Here is a 21,762-nt window from a genome sequence, read left to right on the forward strand (position 1 = left end):
TTTTCATTTTTGCTTTCTAATTCTTTAATTTTTAAATCTTTTTCATTTTCAGCAAGATTTTTAGCTTCTAACTTCTTTGTCATAGCTTCATTTTTACTTTTTATTTTTTTGATTCTAGAATTATTTTCTCTTTCTGCAGCCTTAAGGAATTCTAACTCTTTCTTTCTTCCTTCGTTCATATTTTTCAATGAAGTATTTTGTTTAGTTGCTTTAATTAGCATCTTATGAACTTTGTATAAATCATTTTGAAATTTTTCATAAGACGACATGCTCTCATCATCGGATTCATCACTACAAGAATTATTTAAAGATTTAGATGATGAACTTTCCTCATTGTCCCAAGCCATAAAACACGTATAAGCAATCTCTTGGTCACTTAATTCATTTTTTGAACTACTTGTACTCATCATGTCCCAAGTAGTGACTTTCATGGCATTTTTCTTTTTCTTCTTAGATTTTTTCTTTAGTAGTGGACATTCTGGTTTAATATGTCCGGTTTTGTTGCAATTGTAACACGTAGGAGTTTTATTCTTTGATATTTTGCTAACTTCTTCTTCTACTTCATCTGATTCAAATTTAGATTTTCTTTTGAATTTATTTTTCCTTCTTAGAATTTTTGCTAGCTTTTTAGATATAAAGGTTACTTCATCTTCGTCAATTTCTTCTTCATTACTTGAGTTCTCTTTTGAGGCTTTGAAGACTATTGTGTCTTGGGTTTTGGTTTTCCACTTTTTTCATTCATTGTCATTTCATATGTGAGTAAAGAACCTATAAGCTCATCTAAAGAAGTGGTTTCCAGATTTCTTCCTTCCGTTATAGCAGTGACTTTTGGTTCCCATTTAGGTGGCAGCCTTCTAAGAATTTTCCTTATCATCTCATAAGTAGTGTAGGTTTTTCCTAGTGCATTTGGGGAATTAATTATGTGAGTGAACCTAGTAAACACATTAGTTATGAATTCATCTGAATTCATCTTAAAAGCTTAATTTTCACTTGTAAGCATATCGATCCTATTATTCCTAACATCTATAGTTCCTTCATATGTTACTTTTAGCTTGTCCCATATTTCCTTAACTGATTTGCAAGTCATTACTCTATTAAATTCATTGGCATCTAAAGCATAATATAGAACATTCATAGTACTAGAGTTTATTTGTAATATTTTATAATCTCTTTCAGTCATGTCTTTCTTTTCCTTAGGTATTTGTTTTCCATCTACTAATGTGGTAGGAATTAGATCATCATCCGTGACAACCTCCCAAGCTTTCCAATCCATGGTTTGAAGTATATTTGATTTCTCTTTTTCCAAAATGTATAGTTGTGTCCACAAAAGATTGATGGTCTAGTTGAAGATTGTCCCTCTCCAAAGGGAGTTACGCCTAATTGAGTCATTTAGATCTTTTTATAACTACTAATTAAGATTTGCTATAACCCCTCTCTGATACCAATTGAAAAGTAAGGTGTAATCCCAAGAGGGGGCGTGAATTGGATTATAATTTTTTTTTTAATTCCTTTTAATAATTTTTAACCTTCTTTTATTTCTTTGAACTAATTCTTGACTTGTTTGTTTAATTCTTTAATCACTCAAAAACTTAGTTCTTTTAATTCAATCAATCAATACAACTATGTAAACAACCAAGCAACCAAATCAATCATTCAAGTAACCAAGTCAATCATCCACAATTTGAAAGCAAACAACCAAATGATTTGCCAAGCACAAGTTACCTGCAACACTTAAAATAGTTTGTTTGTTTATATAAGCCCTGTATATATAAAATTTGTATTTGCTGATATAAAGCCCTGTATTGATTGTTTTGCTTCTTCAATATGATGTGCAATACAATATCCAATCAACACAATATCTACATTTTTCTCAATATACAGAACTCAACTAAACTCTCAGTTAATTTATCTTTGGGCATTTAATCAGGTAACGTACTCTCATATAGTTTCCGCATAGTATGGTATAACCAACGTACTCCCTTTCAATTTTCGCAACCCAAATCAAAATTAAACTTCAAGTTTACTTGATTTCTATATTACGCAGTATAGATGATTATCAATTAAACCATCCACACAATTTAAATATGTTGAAAATAAAGAGTAAGGGAAAGAGAGTGAGACAGAGATTTTTACGAGGTTCGGCTTGTTGGGCTTTTGTGGAGCCTAGTTGTGTCTTAATTTGGATGACGACCCAACCTCTGTTTAATTAGAGATTCCTAACCTAAGGCTTAGTCCATGGAGCGAAGGCTTGGGCCGGAAAATTTTTTGGAGCCCATTCGGAACGGAACCCTAGGCGCAACATATAAAAAGGGTGCTTTCGGGTGATTAGTGTTTGCGTGGTTGTATCCGCGAGAGAGAGCGAGAGCGAGAGAATTGTATCGCCGCACTCTTTGTGCTTTCTTCCTGATAATATTGAAATCCCTGCAACTCCGTGGACGTAGGCAAAATTGCCGAACCACGTAAATATTGTCTTGTGCGTGTGATTGAATTTTTTTTCTTTGGCGTTATTCTTTCTCTATTTGTTTCTCACAGGTTTAAACCCAGCCTCTGTTGTTGCCTTTGGCAAACCACCAAATGATTCACTTAACCTGTTCCTTTGACGGACGGAACAAACCTTTAAAACACTCCTTGCTTAATGCTAGAGCTCGCCTTCTCCAAACGATGTCTCCTCGTTCGGTCACTCCTTAACTAAGCTAAAGCCCCCCTCTCTAAGTAATATCCTCTTACTTAACCAACGATCCAAACAACCCTTGGAAACGTCAATCTACAATATACAAATCAAATATTTGTGTACAAAGAATTTGCTTTTAAAAGAGTTGATTAGTACAACAATTCAAAACTATAATATACTTCAAAGTAAATAATAATATGGAAATTAACTTGAAGCTCAATGAAGTATATCATCGATTAATTCTTTCAATGATAAAAAGATTTAGAATTTGTAGCACAATTCCGGTGGAAGAAGATCAGCAAAAACTTAGTTGAATTCGTGCAAGTTGAGAGCAAGAGAGAGCCTTGAGAATTTGAGAGCAATTGAGAGAGATTTTGAATTTTTGTTGAATTTGAATTCCTGGTGTATTGATTCAATGATCTTTGAGGCTTATTTATAGACATGAAAAAGGTATGTAACTTGATCCCCAAGTGACTTGGAGTATTCCCCAAGTTTTCACAAAGTTTGAGTCCCAAACAAACTAGTTAAAAAATGTTTTCGTTGAGCTTTTTAAAATTCTGTTCGAATGGCAGTCGCCTGCCACAATCTGGCAGTTGCATGCCACGTTATTTTTAAAAAGGAAATAGGGACAGTAGGGTGACAGTCGCCTGCAAAGACACAGCCAGTCGCTTGGCTTGACCACCCAGGCGCCTGTCATGGTTCAGGTAGTCTACTGGTAGAACACAACACTGTTGTCAGCTTTGAGTACCCCTCAGTATTTTGGTCATAATATTTTTTTTATAACTCCAAATTTGACGATCTTGGTGTCAAACGAAAGCTAAGAGAAAATCCTACAACTTTCATGTTAAATACTTTTTAAAATAAGGAGCTTTGGATATAAAAAAATACACTTCAATATAGATATAGAAAAATTAACAACATTTGAAAAATCCTCTTTTTTGTGCTTTTCATTCCAAAAATGTTTCTAACATTTTTGAAATAATTTTTGACCTTATAAAAATATTTTCTAAGTATATTAAAAGGTATCTAGGTCCAATAAATTAACCTAAGAGTTTCATGTATTTATATTGAAAATTTTGAAGTACTTACATGAAATTTCATATAAACTCTTTTAAATTTTCAATTCTTGAATTCCTTGAGATCTTTATGCTTGCTTCATCTTTCTTTGAGCTTTCATCAAGTTTTCTTTAATCTTCATGCTCTCATAATCTTCAAACTTTATCTTTAAATCCATTTTTGAATCCATGTTTCAAGCTTCATATTGATCATCCTTTTTTAAAATATAAACTTTCATGAATTCTTTAACCTTGTATTCATTATTGAGTCGTGAAAATACATCACTTAAATAAAACATGTTAAGTTCTACTTGTTTGTTAGTATTAAAACAAGATGTTAAGCCTTATAAGGCCAACGGATCTTTTTTGCATTTTTTTTACCTCTTTATACTTTTCAAAGTTTGATATGTTTTTACAATTTTGCCACGTTTTATACTAAATTTATTTTGTTTTTATGACTTTTTTAACATCTTTATCTCACTACCAACTTTCTTTTCTATTTAAGAATCTTCCCCTTAATTTACCTAAAATCTCTTTTGTTATCTTTTTAATAGAGCTAACTAATCTACTCCAAAGAGTATTTGTATCTATCTCATTCTCTATAGTCCAATCCTCATCTTTGATCATTTTATCTTTAAATTTTATTATATTTTATCCTTTCAGGTTCCACCGCCTAGTTATCTTATACTGATTTATTTTATCATTTTTCTTCTATTTTTTGATACATATATCTAACACTAAGACTCTATGTTGTGTGGTTAGGCTTTTACCTGTAATAACTTTACAATCATTGTATGATAAATGATCTACCCTCCTAATTAAAAAAAAAAATTTATTTGACTTTTATTTTGTTCTCGTGTAAAGGTTATTAAGTGTTATTCACTATTCTTAAAGCAATTATTCATTATACTAAAATCATATGACATAACAAAGTCTAAGATCATATCCACTTTTAGGGACCTCCCATCAGGTTTCAAAAATCTTAAGAACCTCCCATAAAGCTTGCGAAAAAGACACAGACATCTTTTCAAAAAACTTATTTTTTTTACAAAATACAATGTAGGTTTATGTATTTTTTACAAATTTTAGGGGAGACTCTTAAGATTCTTGAAATCTCAAGAGGGATGTTTAGAATTTTTAAAACATTAGGGAAGATCTTTATCTTTTTGTCAAATATAAAAAAAAGTGTCTTTTACCCTAAGAAAAAAGGAAAATGGACGCAACTATAGTCTGGAGGGTGGCGTTTAGCATAAAAATAAATTGTCACAAAAATCTTTCCCACAAGCATCAATGTTGTTGATACTCGTCATTTGTCAATTGAGATTGGAAAAAGAAAATTATTGTAGTTTTTTTTTTTCATTCTCGAAAAGAGCTAATTTTTTATTTTTGATGACAAAATAATGTGTCAATTTATGTAAATTTTGATGAAAATTCACATTTTAATAGAATTTTTATTTTCATTAAAGAATTACCAAAAATAATATGTTTGCAAAAATTATAAATAAAATTTTAAAAGGAGACACATTTGGCACTAGGAACAACAAAAATGATAGCTAGCATATTTTATTTATCTCATATTATAAAGTGATGAATTACTTTTTTTTTTTTTTTATGTCTTTTTACTTACAAAGTAAAAAATAGGAGAATTTTTTTTTTATTTTTCCATTAAAAAAAATGGAATGTTAATAATGAATGTCCATAAAAGTACAAGATTCCAAACTTGAACAAATGCATTTTTTTTTTCATTCAAACCAAACAGATCCTTAGTGGCTTTAACCTTGAGCTATACGTGGGCACCCCTTACCCAGCTGTTACAAAGAGCGTATGGGACTATTTATTAGACGTCCCAGAGTCCATTTTAATATCGTAGTGTACTTCAGTCTTTTGTGATTTTCACAAATCTTTTTCAAACCCCAAATAAATTTTTTTTGTCTGAAATAAAGACACATCAAATTGTGAATTTTATCTTGTAATTTCTCCTCACATGATAAGTTTTAGGGATCATTTAGAACCACTTAAGTGAAAGTACCTTTTAAATTAGTGCTTTAATTGATTAGATTGGAACAAAAAGGAATAAGAATCTCTTGAAGATATAGTAGTTAAAGTAGGACCAATGATAAAAGAGCAGTGAGATAATGAAACCTTAATGTGAATTTTCAATCAACTGAAAAAAATGTGAGAAGCCCTATATGCAGATATGATACTCAAATGCTCGGATATTTGAATGAATGTGTATTTGAATGAATGAGTTCTATTTACGCTATATTCCCTTAATTATGCGTTTTTTTATTACGAGATTATGAATCTTTTTCAGGCTTTGCTTATATTAAAACTTTTACCTGACCAATGAAAGAAAAAATAAATAAAAATGATATCAAGTTTTCGTTTTATTATATTCACAAGGAAAACTATTTAAAATAAAAAAATTGTTCAAATATCGTTAAAATTTTTAAAATTAAAAATTAACAATGGTATAAATATATATATATATATATATATATATAGTTTATTTAGTGTACATTTTACTTCCTTTTTCACTTCATTTCAAAACTAAACATGAAAAAAAATAAACATTGCGCTAAATTTTATCTAGACTCATGTATTTTTTAAAATTCAACCCTAAACCCTAAAATTTGCCAAGCATAACTTTGCCTTTAAATCCTATATCTAACATACTTAAACCCAATTGATTAGCAAACAGTACATTCTGAATCCCAGTTATATATTGGTGAATAAAACCCTAATCCTTCCTGCTCAAGGATATCAGGCAAGATGGAAGCCCTAGGAATGTGGTGCAACTTTGTTGTGAAGCCTCAAACTTATTGCCCATTTCAGATTTAAGTACACTGCACAAAAATTATTGAAGAAAATGAGAGTAAGAATAAAACCAATCACTCCATGTATCAATTAAAAAGGGATAAAAACCAGAGTTGACTCACCATTGTAGGATACATTTGTAGAACTGTTCTGCTCTGTTTGGTGTTCAGGAATTTTGAGAGGAAAGAGGGAAATTTTTCTTTAAAATGGATGCTTTTTTTTTTTTTCCTCAAGATTTCTTTTCATTAACTTTCCTTTCCCTCTGTTCTCTCTAAAGATCCAGAGGCTTCATGGTCATGGAAAAGAAAACAGCAGACTCAGAGTCACAAGCAGTTGAGATTTTTGTGAAACTTGTTTCAAATTGATCACAAACATTTCCAGCAGACAGTCCACTCCATATCAACATCATGGTTCCCCCACCCCCACACGTCTCTCTTTTTAAAATTAAAATTCACTCAAAAAAATAAAAGAAAAGAAAGAAAAATAATGGACAATACAGCCTGAAACTTTCAAAGAAGGCCATGATGAGAAGAAAAGAAGAAAAGAGGAAACTTCATCCAAATTTGGAATGTCCAACCAAAGAAAGAAAATCGGAAGGAAAGGAAACAAGAATACACAAAACTAACAATACCTACAAAATGTTAGGCAGCTGAGAATCCAATCTCTGCTGCAACTCCTTGATCTTCATAGAGAGCTCTGCTGTCTGTTCCTTATAGCTCCGAAGGAGGTAGTCCTTTCCCTCAATCACTTCCTTTAAGTCTCCCACATCCCTTTTCAGCTTCTCAATCTTTTCTCCATCTGCTCTCCATTTTTCCAATGATTCCAAGTTCCTGTCTCCATTCAGATACCCATTTGCATGACCATTTCTCCCTTCAGATGGCCAAATTGTACCTGTGGAGGGCTTATCATTGGAGTTTACATGTTCCAAACAGTGATCTGCAATTGCTTTCCTCAGCATCTGGATTTCTCTCTCAGAATCAAACAAGTCCCTGTTTCCAGCATCCAGCAGTGACTGCAAATGGGCAGAATGTGACATCTGAGTCTCAAGTGAATTCTGCAATTCTGCAATCTGATCATGCATCTCCTGTATCATATCATCCCTTTTCTTCAACTGCTGCCTCAGCTTGTGTATTACTTCCCGCTTGCTGAATATATCAGAACCACATTCGGAGACAGATGGTGAGTCTGAGCTGTTTGAGTGGTGGAATGGCTTTGGAGGAAGTTCAAGGCAATCAGGAGAAGATGCCCAAATAATGCCACTCTCTTTACTAAATTCAAGAGTAGGAACTGTGACCAGAGGGAGTGCCACATCAGATTCAATCGAAATTTGGCCATTGTGGGGGAACTTGATCTCTGCTATTTCTTCGTTTCCTGCTTCAAAACCCATAAAATGAAAGCACGAAAAGAAAATTCTCAGGAAACCATTGAAGAAGCCATTGGCATGATGATAATAGAAGTCTAGAATGCAAATCATCAACAAAACAGGGCAGCCCGGTGCACAAAGCTACCGCGTATGCGGGGTCCGGGGAAGGGGCGGACCACAATGGGTCTATAGTACGCAGCCTTACCTTGCATTTTTGCAAGAGGCTGTTTCCACGCCTTGAACCCGTGACCTCTAGGTCACATGGCGACAACCTTACTGTTGCGCCTAAGCTCCCCTTAAATCATCAATAAAACAGGATTAACAAAAATACATTAGAAAGAAACCAGAAATTCGACAAAAATTTCCCATTAAATCAAAGACTAAATAAAAAGAAAAAAAAAATAGAACATTAACAGTCAAAAGTATCAAGAGAAATGCCTCAACTTGACAGCTGAATGCAACCCAATTATAAGCTGCTCAAGTGTCTGAAGACTTCTCGCAAGAAGCATGATATTACAAGCAAGCTTACTAAGAACTAAAATTGAACGGTGAATAATCTCAATTTTGCAGTCCAATTTCTAGTGTGCACAGATGTCCAAACTGATGAAAGTCCAACAACAAAGATGAGCACAAATCAAAAATATATTTGGCCTTCATTTGAAATTCTCCAAATAGCAACTGCCATTTTCAAATGGTGCACCAGGGAAGCTTCAGCTCAAAGGAATATAGGAATTACTGTGGACGCTCCATTACACCAAAAAAAAATTAGCACTTGCCAAGCAAAATGAACATTTTTTCTACTTTCTTTTTCCATTTCTTGATCATAATCCTTTCTTCAATACAATTTTTTGTTTATAAAATAAATAAATTAATTAAGAAAAAAAACCGGTTTGGAATTGAGGAATGAAAAATTTACACACCTGAAGTGCAATTGAAGCATCCATCTTCATAGGGTGCAAAAGAACAGACATTTGAATGCATATGGCAGCCGCCCAACTTCCTCCTGTCCATGGATTTTCCAGTTCCTGCATTAGATAAAATCTTATTTTAAGAATATGTACAAATCAATAAGACAACTTTCCAAATGCTTCACATGATGTATTGAGGTGAGACCTTTCAAACGGTGATTAGCATTCTCCTGTTGCTTTGTGTCAAATATCTGCTTCAGCTTGTATCCGAGGCGAATTGATAATGTGCTTAATAAGGCACTACCAGCAATGAGGACCCAATTTGGCCCCTCACCCTGAAAATTTTTTGACCGCTGAGCCCTAGGTATCCCATTGGCTCTCGATTTCATTTTAAAAGCGAGTTAAGTATTGAAGGGGAGAACTCAGAAGCATCCAAATATGACATAAATTGACAATGCACCAAGTTCCATCGTGATATGTATGACAGATCAATTTTGTCAAACTGCACCAGGAAAAGAGCATGCTCACTGATTTAGATCTATAGACAATGGACATATTTTTCAAAACATTTATAGGCAAACATCACAACTTAATCAATTACAAGGTTTGAAAAGAAAAAAAATTAGACAACAAAGAGTATGACATGGGAAATTAACCAATACATGATTTTCCACTGAAGCAAGTACAGTGACCCCTACCCCCCAAAAAAATAATGAATAAAACAAAAAATAGAATAGCATGAACAAAAAAAACATCTTTATTTACTCTTTTAGGATTAAAAAAATGTCAAGAAAAGTTTTGTAATTGAAAATAATTTTAAGAATTATGCACAACAAATCCACTTACTAAAAATTCATCTCATAAAAAAATAATTCCAACAAAAAAATTTATGGTGTAGACCCTGTAAAGTCCTTTCATCCTTTACATACACACATTTAAATTTTGGTAACAGTGCACCTGTGAAGACATTGCTCTAGTCTCTATACCTCTTTAAATATCCAGCTGTTCTCCTCACATACCAAACAATTCTTGGTTGACCAAATGACAGAAAAAGCAATTCATCCAACATCTTGGATACCTTTCAACAGGAAATAGTAGAAAGCTACACACCCTCCTCAGATCCTTATTTAACATGGGGAAGAAACCAGCCATTAGTCGTGGTGATTTATTTTTAATTATTATATTCATATTAGAGAATTCAAAGAAAGACCAAGTTTCCACAGTCAACGTCCATATTTTATGAAATCATATGATTCACATCGTCCAAATTTACAAGACAATGGAGATGTTTAGTCACATAAGCAATAAACTTCCTAGATTTAACCACTTGTGTCATAGATCCAAGAAAATACATGCATAAACTCACAATTTCATATAAACCCTAGTCCAAGGATGACAGCTTAAGGAATATTTTACAACACAAACTAATTGGCTAAAAATGAACCATGAAAATATTATGAATAATGGCCCACAAAAAGAAAGTTCACAAAGCCAACTTAAAGCCTTCTCCTACCATATTTAGGGGTGTACAAAAATTACCAAAAAACAAAAAATCGGAATGAAACCAAACTGAAACATATCTCAGTTTGGTCTTTCGGTTTGCGATTTTGGTTTCAGTTTTAAAAGATTGGCTTCGGTTTTGGTCCAAAACCAAACCCAAAAAAAAAAAACTGAATTAATAAATTATAATTGTATAATTTTATATAATACTAATATTCAGAGAACCCGCACAGTTTGAGCGGCAGGCTTCTGCTCATTGGAGAACCACCACAATAAGTTGCGGTCATGGTCTTCAGCTCAGAGTCATATATCTCCGTTTCAGATGCAATCGCCGGACTTTCTCTGAGAAAATGACCAGGTGGTCCTCCAGATGCGGTCACACCACCACAGCCACCAAGAAAGCCCTCAAGTTTAGGACTTGGACCGGCAGCGAGAGAGAAGATGAACCAATTTTAGGAAGCATCCATGTCAACTTGCCGGAAGTTGCAGAGCTCTCGGCTGTCACCCGGTGAACTGATTCTCCGGCAATGCGTGGCCTCCACACACTCCTCTTCCTCCTCTTTCTTCACTCTGCAGTCTGCAGCTCTCATCACTGCGCTGGGATCTTGAAAAGCTACCTCTAAATGGGTCACACTCCTCATCCCACATCGGTTGCACATGGGAAGGGAATTGGTTTCCCTTCCTATAAATACCAACTCCACCCCTCCCTCCTCTTCAGCCTTCAGCTTTACAAGCTGGGCCCATGTTTGGGTTGTGGGCTGCAGCCGGCAGGCCCATGGAGGCTAATGGCTAAAAGTTTGTTATAATTTAAAATTTCGAAAACCAAAGTTGAACCAAACCGAACCAGAAAACCGGTGGTTAAGTTTTTTATAAGCCGACGGTTTATTGTTTGGTATCAGTTTGTGAAATTTTAAAACCTAAAATTTCAGTTCGGTGCTTGGTTTTGTTAATAACCGAACCAAATAAAACGAACCATATTTGACCTTCAAAGTTAACTAATGTTTATAGACTATTTTAAGAGACTTAAGCTCAGTGAGCTCACTACTGCCAATTTGGATAAGGTATGGACATGCAGACCCATTGATCAAGAAATAATGATTTTTAAAGGTCCAACTTCATCATGAAAAGAAGATTTGGTTGGAGCAAAAACAGGATTCTTTTGTAAAAGGAACAATTTGGTCACTCTGGGTAACAGGGGCCTTTTGGCAGTGTTTAGCATTTAATAAAAGGTTAGTACGAAAAAGATTTTTCTGGATATAAACCCACACTTTAAGTGCCCTACTAATCTAAACTCCCTCTAAAATACAAGAACCAATTCTCAAATGCATGCATCCTATTTGAGATGACGATAACTTCTTAACTAGTGAATTTTTTTTTTTGACTTTGATTATCGGATGCATGCAAAGCTGCATGTTCAGATGTTCCCTACCTTCTAAACCAAGAGAATGCATAAAATGCATGTCCTAGGTTTGACCCTAACTCCATGCATGCAAACCCATCATGCAATCTGCTATGCAAGCCCAATAAAATGCAAGGACTGAATAACTTAGAATCCTATCATCCCATGCACGCAACCCTAATGTATAAGAATAAGAGTTATCAAATAACCAAATGAAGTGCAATGAGAGTGTCGGCTATGAAATTAAAGCTAGATGAAACAATGAGGGATTGAAATTGGGGTGTAAACATAAACATAAACATAAACAGCACAAAAAACAGCACAATTATACAACAATTATAAGAATTCAGCACAATTATACAACAATTGGAATAAAACAAAAAACTTTAAGAGCTCTTGATGCAAGGTTCTAGATCAATCATTCTAGGGATGACAAATTTTTACCAACACTTAATTTAACTAAACAAAGCCTACTCACATCTACTTGGAGTTGGCTTGACTAATTTTTTTTAAGCACTTAGCTATCTGTTTGTCGATTATTATTAACTTATTATGCTTTCAAATTTGATGGAAGTTCTATTGTTTCAGCCACCCCTACACTTAATTTGCTAGTTAATTTATGACTGACTTGAAAAAATACTAAAATTAAATCATAAATAAATTTTCAAAAAATACAGAAAATCAATCATTTCCCACAAAATTTCAATTTTCCTTAAAATTTTCTGACACTACCATCCTTACAAATGAAAGACAACCAAAGTATACAAATTCATAGAATGAATACATTTCATAGTGAACTATTTGCAACACAAAAGCCTTTTAGGACTGGCTCAGACGAAAAAAAATTGTAAAGGCAGGGGTGTAAGAGAGATCCAGGGTTCAAAACTTACCAATCAAAAAAGTATTTGCAACATGAGAATAAAAGGAAATAAATATTTGACCCTTCTAATATGCACCAACCTAATCAAAGACAAAAATAAAGTGTAAATAAAATAAAGGAACATGCTAGGAGAAAGGGAGGAAAAAGACGAGGTGAATTCAAAATGGGAAGAAGAAGCACAGGATGTTTTGTTGAAAGTTCTTTTTGCTTCTGTACAACAATAACATGGTTTTGGGTACAGAGTACCCATTTCTGGCAGTTTTCATGACATAAGGATAGAGGTAATCACATTAAGTGAGTTTAAGCACAACTGTTATATAAATAAAGAATTTTATTAAGGAAGAAATAAGAAATTTCAGAAAGGAGGACAAGATACCCACCATCAATCTAAAACAAATAAATATATACACTGCTAAAGACATAAAGCCTGCCAATCCCTCTGTCAACCAGTGGCAATTCTTTGAAAGGGCTGAAAGCAAACATCACAACAAACCCAAAGACAGCTCTACCTCAAACCAAGGAGAAATTATCTGGCCCTTAAATATGCTCCAGTCAAATATTTTAAACCCATCTGTGAAATCAACCCAGATGGCATTATTGCATGACTAGAAATGGAATACTCATTCCTGAACTCTTGCACTTGGAAAGGAGACGCTAGGAAACACCAATGTATTTTGCATTTTTCATATATTTTTTGCTAGATTACTGCTTGTTCTTGGATGGATGTGTTTCATGCTCCTTATTTCCAACTGCTTATTTCTTGTTATGAGGTGACTTTTGATTATTGATGATTCTTTTATGATTATCTTGTAAATCTCATACTATTTTTATAGATGTGAATTGTGAAATTTTGAAATATAAATGCAAGCAATGAAAGTAGAGGAAATTTATTTGTAGAATGTAAATCAATGATGCCTATAACGCATCACAAATTTCCTTTTACTACAATATTTTACATCTAAAGCCAAAAAAAAAAAAAAAAATGTTCTCAATATGCCTAATACATGTTGATATTTACGTTGGATGTTTCAAATTAAAAAAAATATATCAATTTAATAAAGATTATATAACAGTTGTCGATTTTTATTTTAATTAAGTATACGTTAAAATTAGTTTATTAGTTTTAACGTTTTTAAAATATTAACTACTACTTTAACGTTTTGTATTTATGATGCTGAAAGTTATATTTAATTTTATCTATACAAACTGTGATCTAGCTTCATTTCAAGATATGGTTTTTCTTCTTCAAGATAACTTTATTGTCTACACTTTCTTGAGATTTATATTTTGTTGGGTAATTAAATGACACTACATCTCCTAAAGCTCTAGTGTCTATGAGTGCACACAAAACCAAGCTAGCTGAGTAATCATAGAGGTCGTGCGCGCAGTGACTATATATACACCGAGAAATGTTCTCCGTAGGCACGAAATCGGCTTTAAGGGCAGTGATCCTTCCACGCTTCAGCTTTTTATAAGTATTTATATTTTTATTTAATATTAATTTTCTTAGTAAATATTTTTCCTTCTATTATATTTCCAACAATCTTAAAGCCAAATCTACATGTCAAAATTGGCCCTAAATGGGGAATTTATGAATTACTAAAGCATCTGACATTCTATCCATTAAATTTAAACATCAGTGACATTACATCTAATGGCGGTCACCAAGTTGTAATACATTCTATTTTTCTTAAAATTAGAGTTTTAGAATGAGGCGTAATATGTGCACCTTATTGTAGAAGTTTTTTAATTTCCAGTGACGAATGAATTATAATATCTTACTATACCAAATAATTTAACTCTCTTGTATACTCACTAAGTTGTTTCATATATTAATAATACTTTGTTGTGTTTAGGCTTATTATAAAGATATTAGATGATATTTGTAACACAATATTAGCAGATTCTATCTTCTCATTTTAAAATTTATAAAGTCTAGTATTTGCATACATCTCTAAAAGAAAATTTTCACATTTTATAAGATGCCTAAATTATTTATTTTATGATAACAAGCTTGTTTTATAATCTGTGAGGGGAAGTGTTGCTGAATAATTCTAAAGAAAAGAGGGGAAAAAAAAAAAGAAACAACAAGCAAACAAAAAATTTCAAACAATTGTTTTCTAATTCACTTTTGTTAACACCAAAGAAACTACATTTTTTATGCTGAAAGGGCAGCATAACAGGGAGCTTCTCCAAAACCAATTTCCATATTGATGAAGACCTAAGTCTCAAAGGCAAAGCAATTTCACATTTTCAGGTCAAAATTAATAATACATATTTATATTATGTATATAAGTTATAATGCATTAAGATTGTAAGACATTATATTTGACAAAAATACTATGGACTTTTTCATAATACCCATAATTGCACATGCCTACATCATAATAATTGTTAAATTAGCACACCTTCTAAAATACCCAACTACTTATCATAGCAACCTACTATATATACACATCCTTGTTATATAACCATTTAATCCTAACTTTGTTTCCAATGAGATCATAAAATAAAGAAATTGGAAAGGGATCCGCCAAATGATTTGAAGTTAGAATTTTCTCAAGTTGGTAAGGGATGTCTTATGCGGCCTTCACTCATGCAAAAGGTACAAATATGTTGCATATTTTTATCAAGTGTTTTTTTGTTCTTAGATTTCCATTGTGATAATTTTTTTTTTAATATTTGCTATTATGAGGTGAATTCTCAGAAGCCACAAAAATTTATTATCTCTAGTTTGGGAGGTATCCAATGTGGTTTTTGGTATTCTTGTTCATTCATGAAATGTGTGATGATGCATAAACATGTAGATATATATATGCTCCATGATTGTCATTAATGATTTTTTTGTCTCTGAGAGGCAAATTAACAAGTGCAAATAAGGCATAATACATGGAAGCAATGGTGTGGGGGTGGAGTCACTCAACCATAAAATGGCATGGAGAAATTTAAGTGTAAACACACATAGGTGTGTAAACTATTTATTTTTGTGGTGCATTATCCAAGTGGATAATAGACACATAGTCATAGTATTGGCATTGGTTAATATATTTGTGGACTAACCTAAACTAATTGAATAGTCAAATTGGGATATTATTAGTGTGATCACAAAAATATGGGGGCAACCTAATATCAATATGATCAAAATATGAAAATTGAGAAACAATTGTTAATTAATGATTCCCTTAACTAAAGGACTAGCTAAAAAGCTAATAGAAGAAACATCGAGGGGGATGGGTCCTTAAGCCCTTGACACAAACTACTAATGAAGGCAATCCAACCTATGTGACTGGAGATCCCATGAAATAGGTTCAATGGGTAATAACAAGTCATTGAGTAGTTTGGTGAGCACTATCATTTATTTTGATCATCTCTATGGTATTTTGAATGGTGCAATTGTAACAATTGTGAGGTTGAGTTTACCTATGTAGGTGCGAAATCGGCTTTAAGGACAATGTTCCTTCCATGCCTCAGCTTTTGATAAGTTATACTTTTATTAAATATTAATTTTATTAGTAAATATTTTTCCTTCTATCTCCAAAAATACGTACTTAAAATTAATTAATTGATGTCTCCTCGTTGTGTCATATTAGAATTGTGTATTATGCACATCATAAAATGCCCTTATAGTGAGGAAATCTCAAGCATTTCCTCAGACCTCATGCCCTGAAAACCAGCTGTTACATGCAAATAATCCACCAATCTACATCCAAAAATGCTATTCAGCATAAGTTTTGAGTGCTAATCACATCAAGGCTACTGTCTTGCATTAGTTTTTTTTTTTCAGACAAGTTCTACTCTAATGTCATTTTGGGAAGTCCTTTCCCCCTAACCCATAACTTGAAAATGAATAAGACAAAGCTATGCATACACTCAAGGGACTCATTAGGCCTCCCAATAATATAATACAAATTTGGAAGGAGGCTTCTGGGTTTATTAGAAACTTCAGCATATTATCATGAGTGACACTCTTCTCTTCAAGAACTCCCTGAATCACCCCAAAAAAGAAAAGGCAAAAACAAGATGTATAAAAATTATATAATACATAATTTATATATGCACAAATTAGTTCTTAAATATATGTGCATTGCATGAGCACAATCATACAACCATCAAGGTAAAGATATGGCACAAATCTGCAGTGGCTAGTCCGACTCATGAATGTTTGAAGTATTGTAAGTTATGCAGGAAAGTAAAAATGACATGTGATGGATATTTTGACCAAAAAGAACAAAAAAACAAAAAAGTGATGCAGTGCAATTTTTTTATAAAAAAAAAAATGAATAAAAAAATGAAGCAAAATGCAAAGATGTTGATATGAGGTGTCTCAACTCCCATCCTTAACCATCCACTCGACTTCAACTTAGCAAATGCTCCATTCCACGTCTTCTCTTATGAAAGTTGAGCATCATAGCGCCCATGATCATACCCAAGGCTTCAAGCTCCGGCACAAAAATCTATATTCACAACGAACACATCACTCTTCCTCCCGATATTCAAAACGATCAGACAACTACGAACTTACAGAGAATTATAAAATCAACAGGATAATATCAGTATAAACATCACGCTATGCATAATCATATGAAGACACTGAAGTTTAACTCACTACTAAGCCATAAATGCCATTACAAGACATCGAAGATCAAATTCCACGGCCTGATACAGAATATGAAAAATAAATCTGAAGCATAAACGTATCCACAAAAACAATCAAAAACTAAACACACAAAGCAAATCGATCATACACAACTCAAAAATCAACAAACATAACATCAACGCGGAGAGAGAAAGAGAGAGAGAAAGAACTCAGAATCAAGAGCGAAATAAAAGGGCATAAGAGGAAGAATGAACACACCTCATTCGATAGATTTGAGGGGTTCAACTCGGGTTTTGCGACTCTCGACTCGCCATTTCCCTCGCTGTCAGAAGCTTTGTTCTCTCAGTGCCAATGTCGATGCCCCTTCACAATACCTTCTGAGCTGTTAGCTTTTTCAGGTACCACTAACACCGCGCTTCAGTCACGAAAATGTCGTCGTTTCGCTCTACTACCTTATAAAGATAAAGTACTTGTAAAAAATAATATTTAAAACATTATAAAATAAAAATAATCAGATTTTAAAATTTTGACATTTTAAGTTAGATTTTTTTGTGTGATTATGATATGTTTATAATTTCTTATAAGAGGTAATATAGTATATTATTATAATAATAATATATTATTATATTCTATAATATTAATGCATAGAAATATTTTAATATTATTTTATTAATAAAATTATATAACAATATATATTTTACCTTATAATATAGTATTATCATTACTGTCACACAATAATACATTGATAATATTTTTGAAAAAAATGTATTCTAATATCGAGATTATCCATTTATGATAATATAATACTCATCTATTTATGAAATATTACATTATTATTATTATTATTACCTTATACTAAATTATTATCACACATTATTGTGATATTTGAAAATTTAATATTAGTATAGCGTTAAAAAATTAAAATTATATATACCATTTTGTTTTGTTCTTGTATTTATGCTATTATAATGCGTTAAAATATTAGGACAAAAACCTATAAAGTACTAGATTATACATCCATTCTTCATTGATTTATATCTAAATTAATTTGTGTAGAACCCTCTTATGAGATTTTTTTTTTATCAAACTGATAAATATTGTGTTACATCCTCAAATATTGTTCAACTTTCAATATTTAGGGTACTGCATCGACCTAGTTCGTAAATTATTATTTTGTAGAGTTTACTTGAATCGAATATTATTATATTAAAATTGATATAATACTTCTGTCACAGTTGATATATCATTTATAGGGTATGGGGTAAAATATATTTAGAGTGTTTTTTTGTTAGTTTTTTTTTTCTTATGCATTTTAACCCTCACTCATGTGAAGGTTAAGAGGCCCTCTCGGCCTATCTCAACCTAAACTTAATCCAAAGAATAAAAAAGCATCTAATAAACAATAATTATTAGTCCTTTCAAGTCACTCGTAGATCATTCAAGAGAGTAGCTCAAATTAAATTCTTTGTACGTCATTTGAAATGTTTGGTTTTTTTGAGAAGCCTCACTTAATATCTATACTTGAAAAGAGGTAAACATCAGGGCCCTATAAAATAATCAAAATGTAAGAACTCTTTCTCACGTTCTCCCCCTTTATTTAGTTTTGTAATGAATGAATGGGACATTCAAGCATTGTCTCAACGTGCAAAGCTCTCATGTTTACACTCTGGATCCACTTTACACTTCACTACAGTAATCTACATCCATAATGTGTTGAGTAATGAAGATGCTCACTGGTATTTAATATTGAAGAACGGAATGAAATGAAATAAACAATTCTAGTAGTGTTTGGGAAGATGTATTTTGAATTTGAATTTGTATGAACTTAAAAATTCAATAGAATTTTATATTATTTTTATTTAAATATACATAAATTTAAATATAAGACTTTAAATTCATGCTTCCAAATCAAGATTGTCTTTATAATTTTACATATCCATTATATAATATTGCACACTTAGTTAATTCTATTTTAGCCTAACACTTTTCATTTTGAATATTCATTTCATTATATTTTTCTTCGAAAAGAACATATTCAAGATGATTTTTCTACTTAAAATTTGAAACTTGCTAATTGCAAAATTTCCCATTAACACTTATACACATGAATTTCGTATTAGACAGTTTAATATGGATCACAATGATATGGATAACACCATTTTAATGGTCTAAATACTGAGATAAAACCTCTTATGATTGGTGGATTCTAAATCACTTGTGGAGGACTCTCTATTCACAAATCTCTCTCCTTTTTTAAATTCAAACTTTTGACATATATAAATGTTTTATATAATATATATATTTCTGGGCCACAAAGTAGGGTTGTTAAAATCCCGGGCAGGCGGATCGTGAGTCATAAACGGATCAATGTTAAATGGATCACACATGTTAACTCTAACCTGCCCCATTTATTAAATGTTTGGGTCATCACCCATTTAAAAAAAATAAAAAATTAATTATTTAAAATTTTTAAAGCAAAAATTTAAATTATCAATCGTATCTCACATCCCTCAGTTCTTAGTTCTTAGCTCTCGGTTGAAGGAGGAGGAGGATAAGAAGAGGAAGGAGCAGATTTTTAAAGCAAAAAATTAAATTATTAAACACATCTCTCATCTCTCATCTCTCATCTCTCGGTTGAAGCCTGAAGGAGGAGGGCAAACCCAGATTTTCATCCCTTCCATTTTCAAATTTCTCAAACCCAAAATCAAGGAACACCGGAGACTCGGGAGTCGAAGACTAAGCCTAAGAAGAAGAAGAAGAAGCAGCAGCAGCACAACGAAGGCTTCTTGTTCTCTGCCTGCGTCGCGCACGAAGAAGAAGAAGCAACAGCACAAGACGACGTCGAACCAGCGCGAAACAAGCAAGAGGCCTTCGTGTTGGGAGAGATATCAATAAACAACCACAACGGAATAATTCTTCTCCCTATATGCAAGCAAATGTAGTGTATCTCTACTTTTATACGTGTTGAAAATAATAAGAAAAATAATCAATCACACCAAGCTACAAGAATACAAGCAATTTTTTACGAAGAAAACTTCCCCAGTGTGAGGAAGAAAAACCACGGGACCTAGTCTAGTTGAAATTTCCACTATAAATCAAATAATGGGTATACAAAGTCTTTTCTAATCGTAATTAGAGGACACAAATATCTCTCATCAAGATATCAACAATCTTGACAAATACAAAGAGAATTGGAGAGAATATACCAAATTCGCGGTTACTGTTCACGGGAAAAAATCTCAACTCCCGAGCTTCAAATCCGATTTCCACCGTTCAGATTGTAGCTCCTTGAGTTGTGAACCTCTCCTCCAAATTTCAGATCAATCGGATCACAGACGAAACGGGATCGGAGTCTTAATGAAATCTGGTCAGCATGAGAAAAATCACTTTTTTCTCTCTTTCTTTTGAGAAGTGACGACTCCTCTCTTCTCCCTTCTCTTTTTATAACTTCCTTTAGGTTTTCACACTAAAAGAACTGAACTTTGGGCGTTTATTAAAAGCCCACTTGGACTTTCCTCCATATGGAAGGAAATAACCCAACAAATCTCCCCATTTCCAACTATATGGAGGGAATCGCCATCCCGGCGATCAAACAACAAACATCAAGCTTCTCCCTTTGTAGTGTCTTTGTCAACATATCAGAACCATTATCATTGTGTGAACCTTCTCAAGTTCCAATAACTTATCGTTCAACGCATCTCTGATTCAATGGTAGCGTACATCAACGTGCTTCGATCTTACATGGAAACTGGAACTCTTAGCAAAATGAATAACACTCTGATTATCACAAAACAACACATACCTTTGCTGCTCAAAACCAAGTTCTCTCAAGAACTTCTTTGCCCATAGCATTTCTTTAGTCGCTTTCGTTGCTGCAATAAACTCTACCTTTATCGTAGAAAGAGTAATGCACTTCTGAAGTTTCGATTGCCAAGCTATAGCCTCACCTGCAAAAGTTATCAAATAGCCCGAAGTAGACTTACGAGTATCCACATCCCCAGCCATATCTGCATTTGTGGAGCCAACTAACAATGGTTGTCCGTTTCCCAAACCAAGTCTCAAACTAGAAGTTCCTCAAAGATACCTCATGATCCACTTCACTGCATTCCAATGCTCTCTTCCCGGATTTGACAAGAATCGGCTAACTACACCAACTGCATAGGTTATATTTGGTCTTGTGCAAACCATTACATACATCAAACTTCCTACTACTGAGGTGTAAGGAACTCTTTCCATGTCTTCATTTTCCTTATCTGTAGAAGGACATTCCTTTGTACTTAGTCTGAAGTGGGTAGTAAGAGAAGAGCTAACCACTTTAGCTTTGTCCATATTGAACCTCTGAAGCACTTTCTCAATGTACTCCTCCTGTGACAAATATAATTTCTTGGCACTCCTGTCACGACTGATTCTTATGTCAAGAATTTTCTTTACTGGCCCCAAATCCTTCATACCAAATGACTTACTCAATTGCTACTTGAACTGGTCAATCCTTGAAGCATTCCTGCCAATAATTAGCATGTCATCCACATAAAGTAGCAAAAAAATAAAATCATTATCAGAGAATTTTTGAAC

The 21,762-nt window shown here is 33.0% G+C and overlaps 1 protein-coding gene across 5 annotated transcripts; it reads right to left on the reverse strand.

Annotated features, from left to right (window-relative positions):
* Nucleotides 1–6,882: 6,882 nt before the first annotated feature.
* LOC131159272 (uncharacterized) lies at nucleotides 6,883–17,629 on the reverse strand. Of its 5 annotated transcripts, none has more exons than XM_058114019.1 (5): nucleotides 17,449–17,623; nucleotides 16,923–17,047; nucleotides 9,020–9,316; nucleotides 8,827–8,931; nucleotides 6,883–7,917 (listed from the first exon to the last, which is right to left on the reverse strand). In XM_058114019.1, exons 3-5 carry the CDS (start codon nucleotides 9,201–9,203, stop codon nucleotides 7,175–7,177), a joined length of 1,032 nt encoding a protein of 343 aa, XP_057970002.1. In that variant the 5' UTR covers nucleotides 9,204–9,316; nucleotides 16,923–17,047; nucleotides 17,449–17,623; the 3' UTR covers nucleotides 6,883–7,174. The 5 variants fall into 5 exon arrangements, with proteins under 5 accessions (XP_057970002.1, XP_057970004.1, XP_057970003.1 ...); XM_058114021.1 differs by having other exon boundaries at nucleotides 6,883–7,914; nucleotides 17,449–17,622; XM_058114020.1 differs by lacking the exon at nucleotides 16,923–17,047 and having other exon boundaries at nucleotides 6,883–7,914; nucleotides 17,449–17,629.
* Between the last annotated feature and the right edge of the window lie 4,133 nt (nucleotides 17,630–21,762).

The sequence above is a fragment of the Malania oleifera genome, chromosome 7 (assembly GCF_029873635.1).
Source record: "Malania oleifera isolate guangnan ecotype guangnan chromosome 7, ASM2987363v1, whole genome shotgun sequence".
Lineage (NCBI taxonomy): Eukaryota > Viridiplantae > Streptophyta > Magnoliopsida > Santalales > Ximeniaceae > Malania > Malania oleifera.

What these genes read in the sequence shown, in the direction of transcription:
- LOC131159272 (XM_058114018.1), bottom strand. Translation starts at nt 9,203, where the DNA reads ATGAAATCGAGAGCCAATGGGATACCTAGGGCTCAGCGGTCAAAAAAT. An exon ending in TGCTAATCACCGTTTGAAAG is followed by an intron (nt 8,932 to 9,019) that starts GTCTCACCTCAA and finishes TATCTAATGCAG; the next exon opens with GAACTGGAAAATCCATGGAC. An exon ending in ATGCTTCAATTGCACTTCAG is followed by an intron (nt 7,918 to 8,826) that starts GTGTGTAAATTT and finishes TGGGTTTTGAAG; the next exon opens with CAGGAAACGAAGAAATAGCA.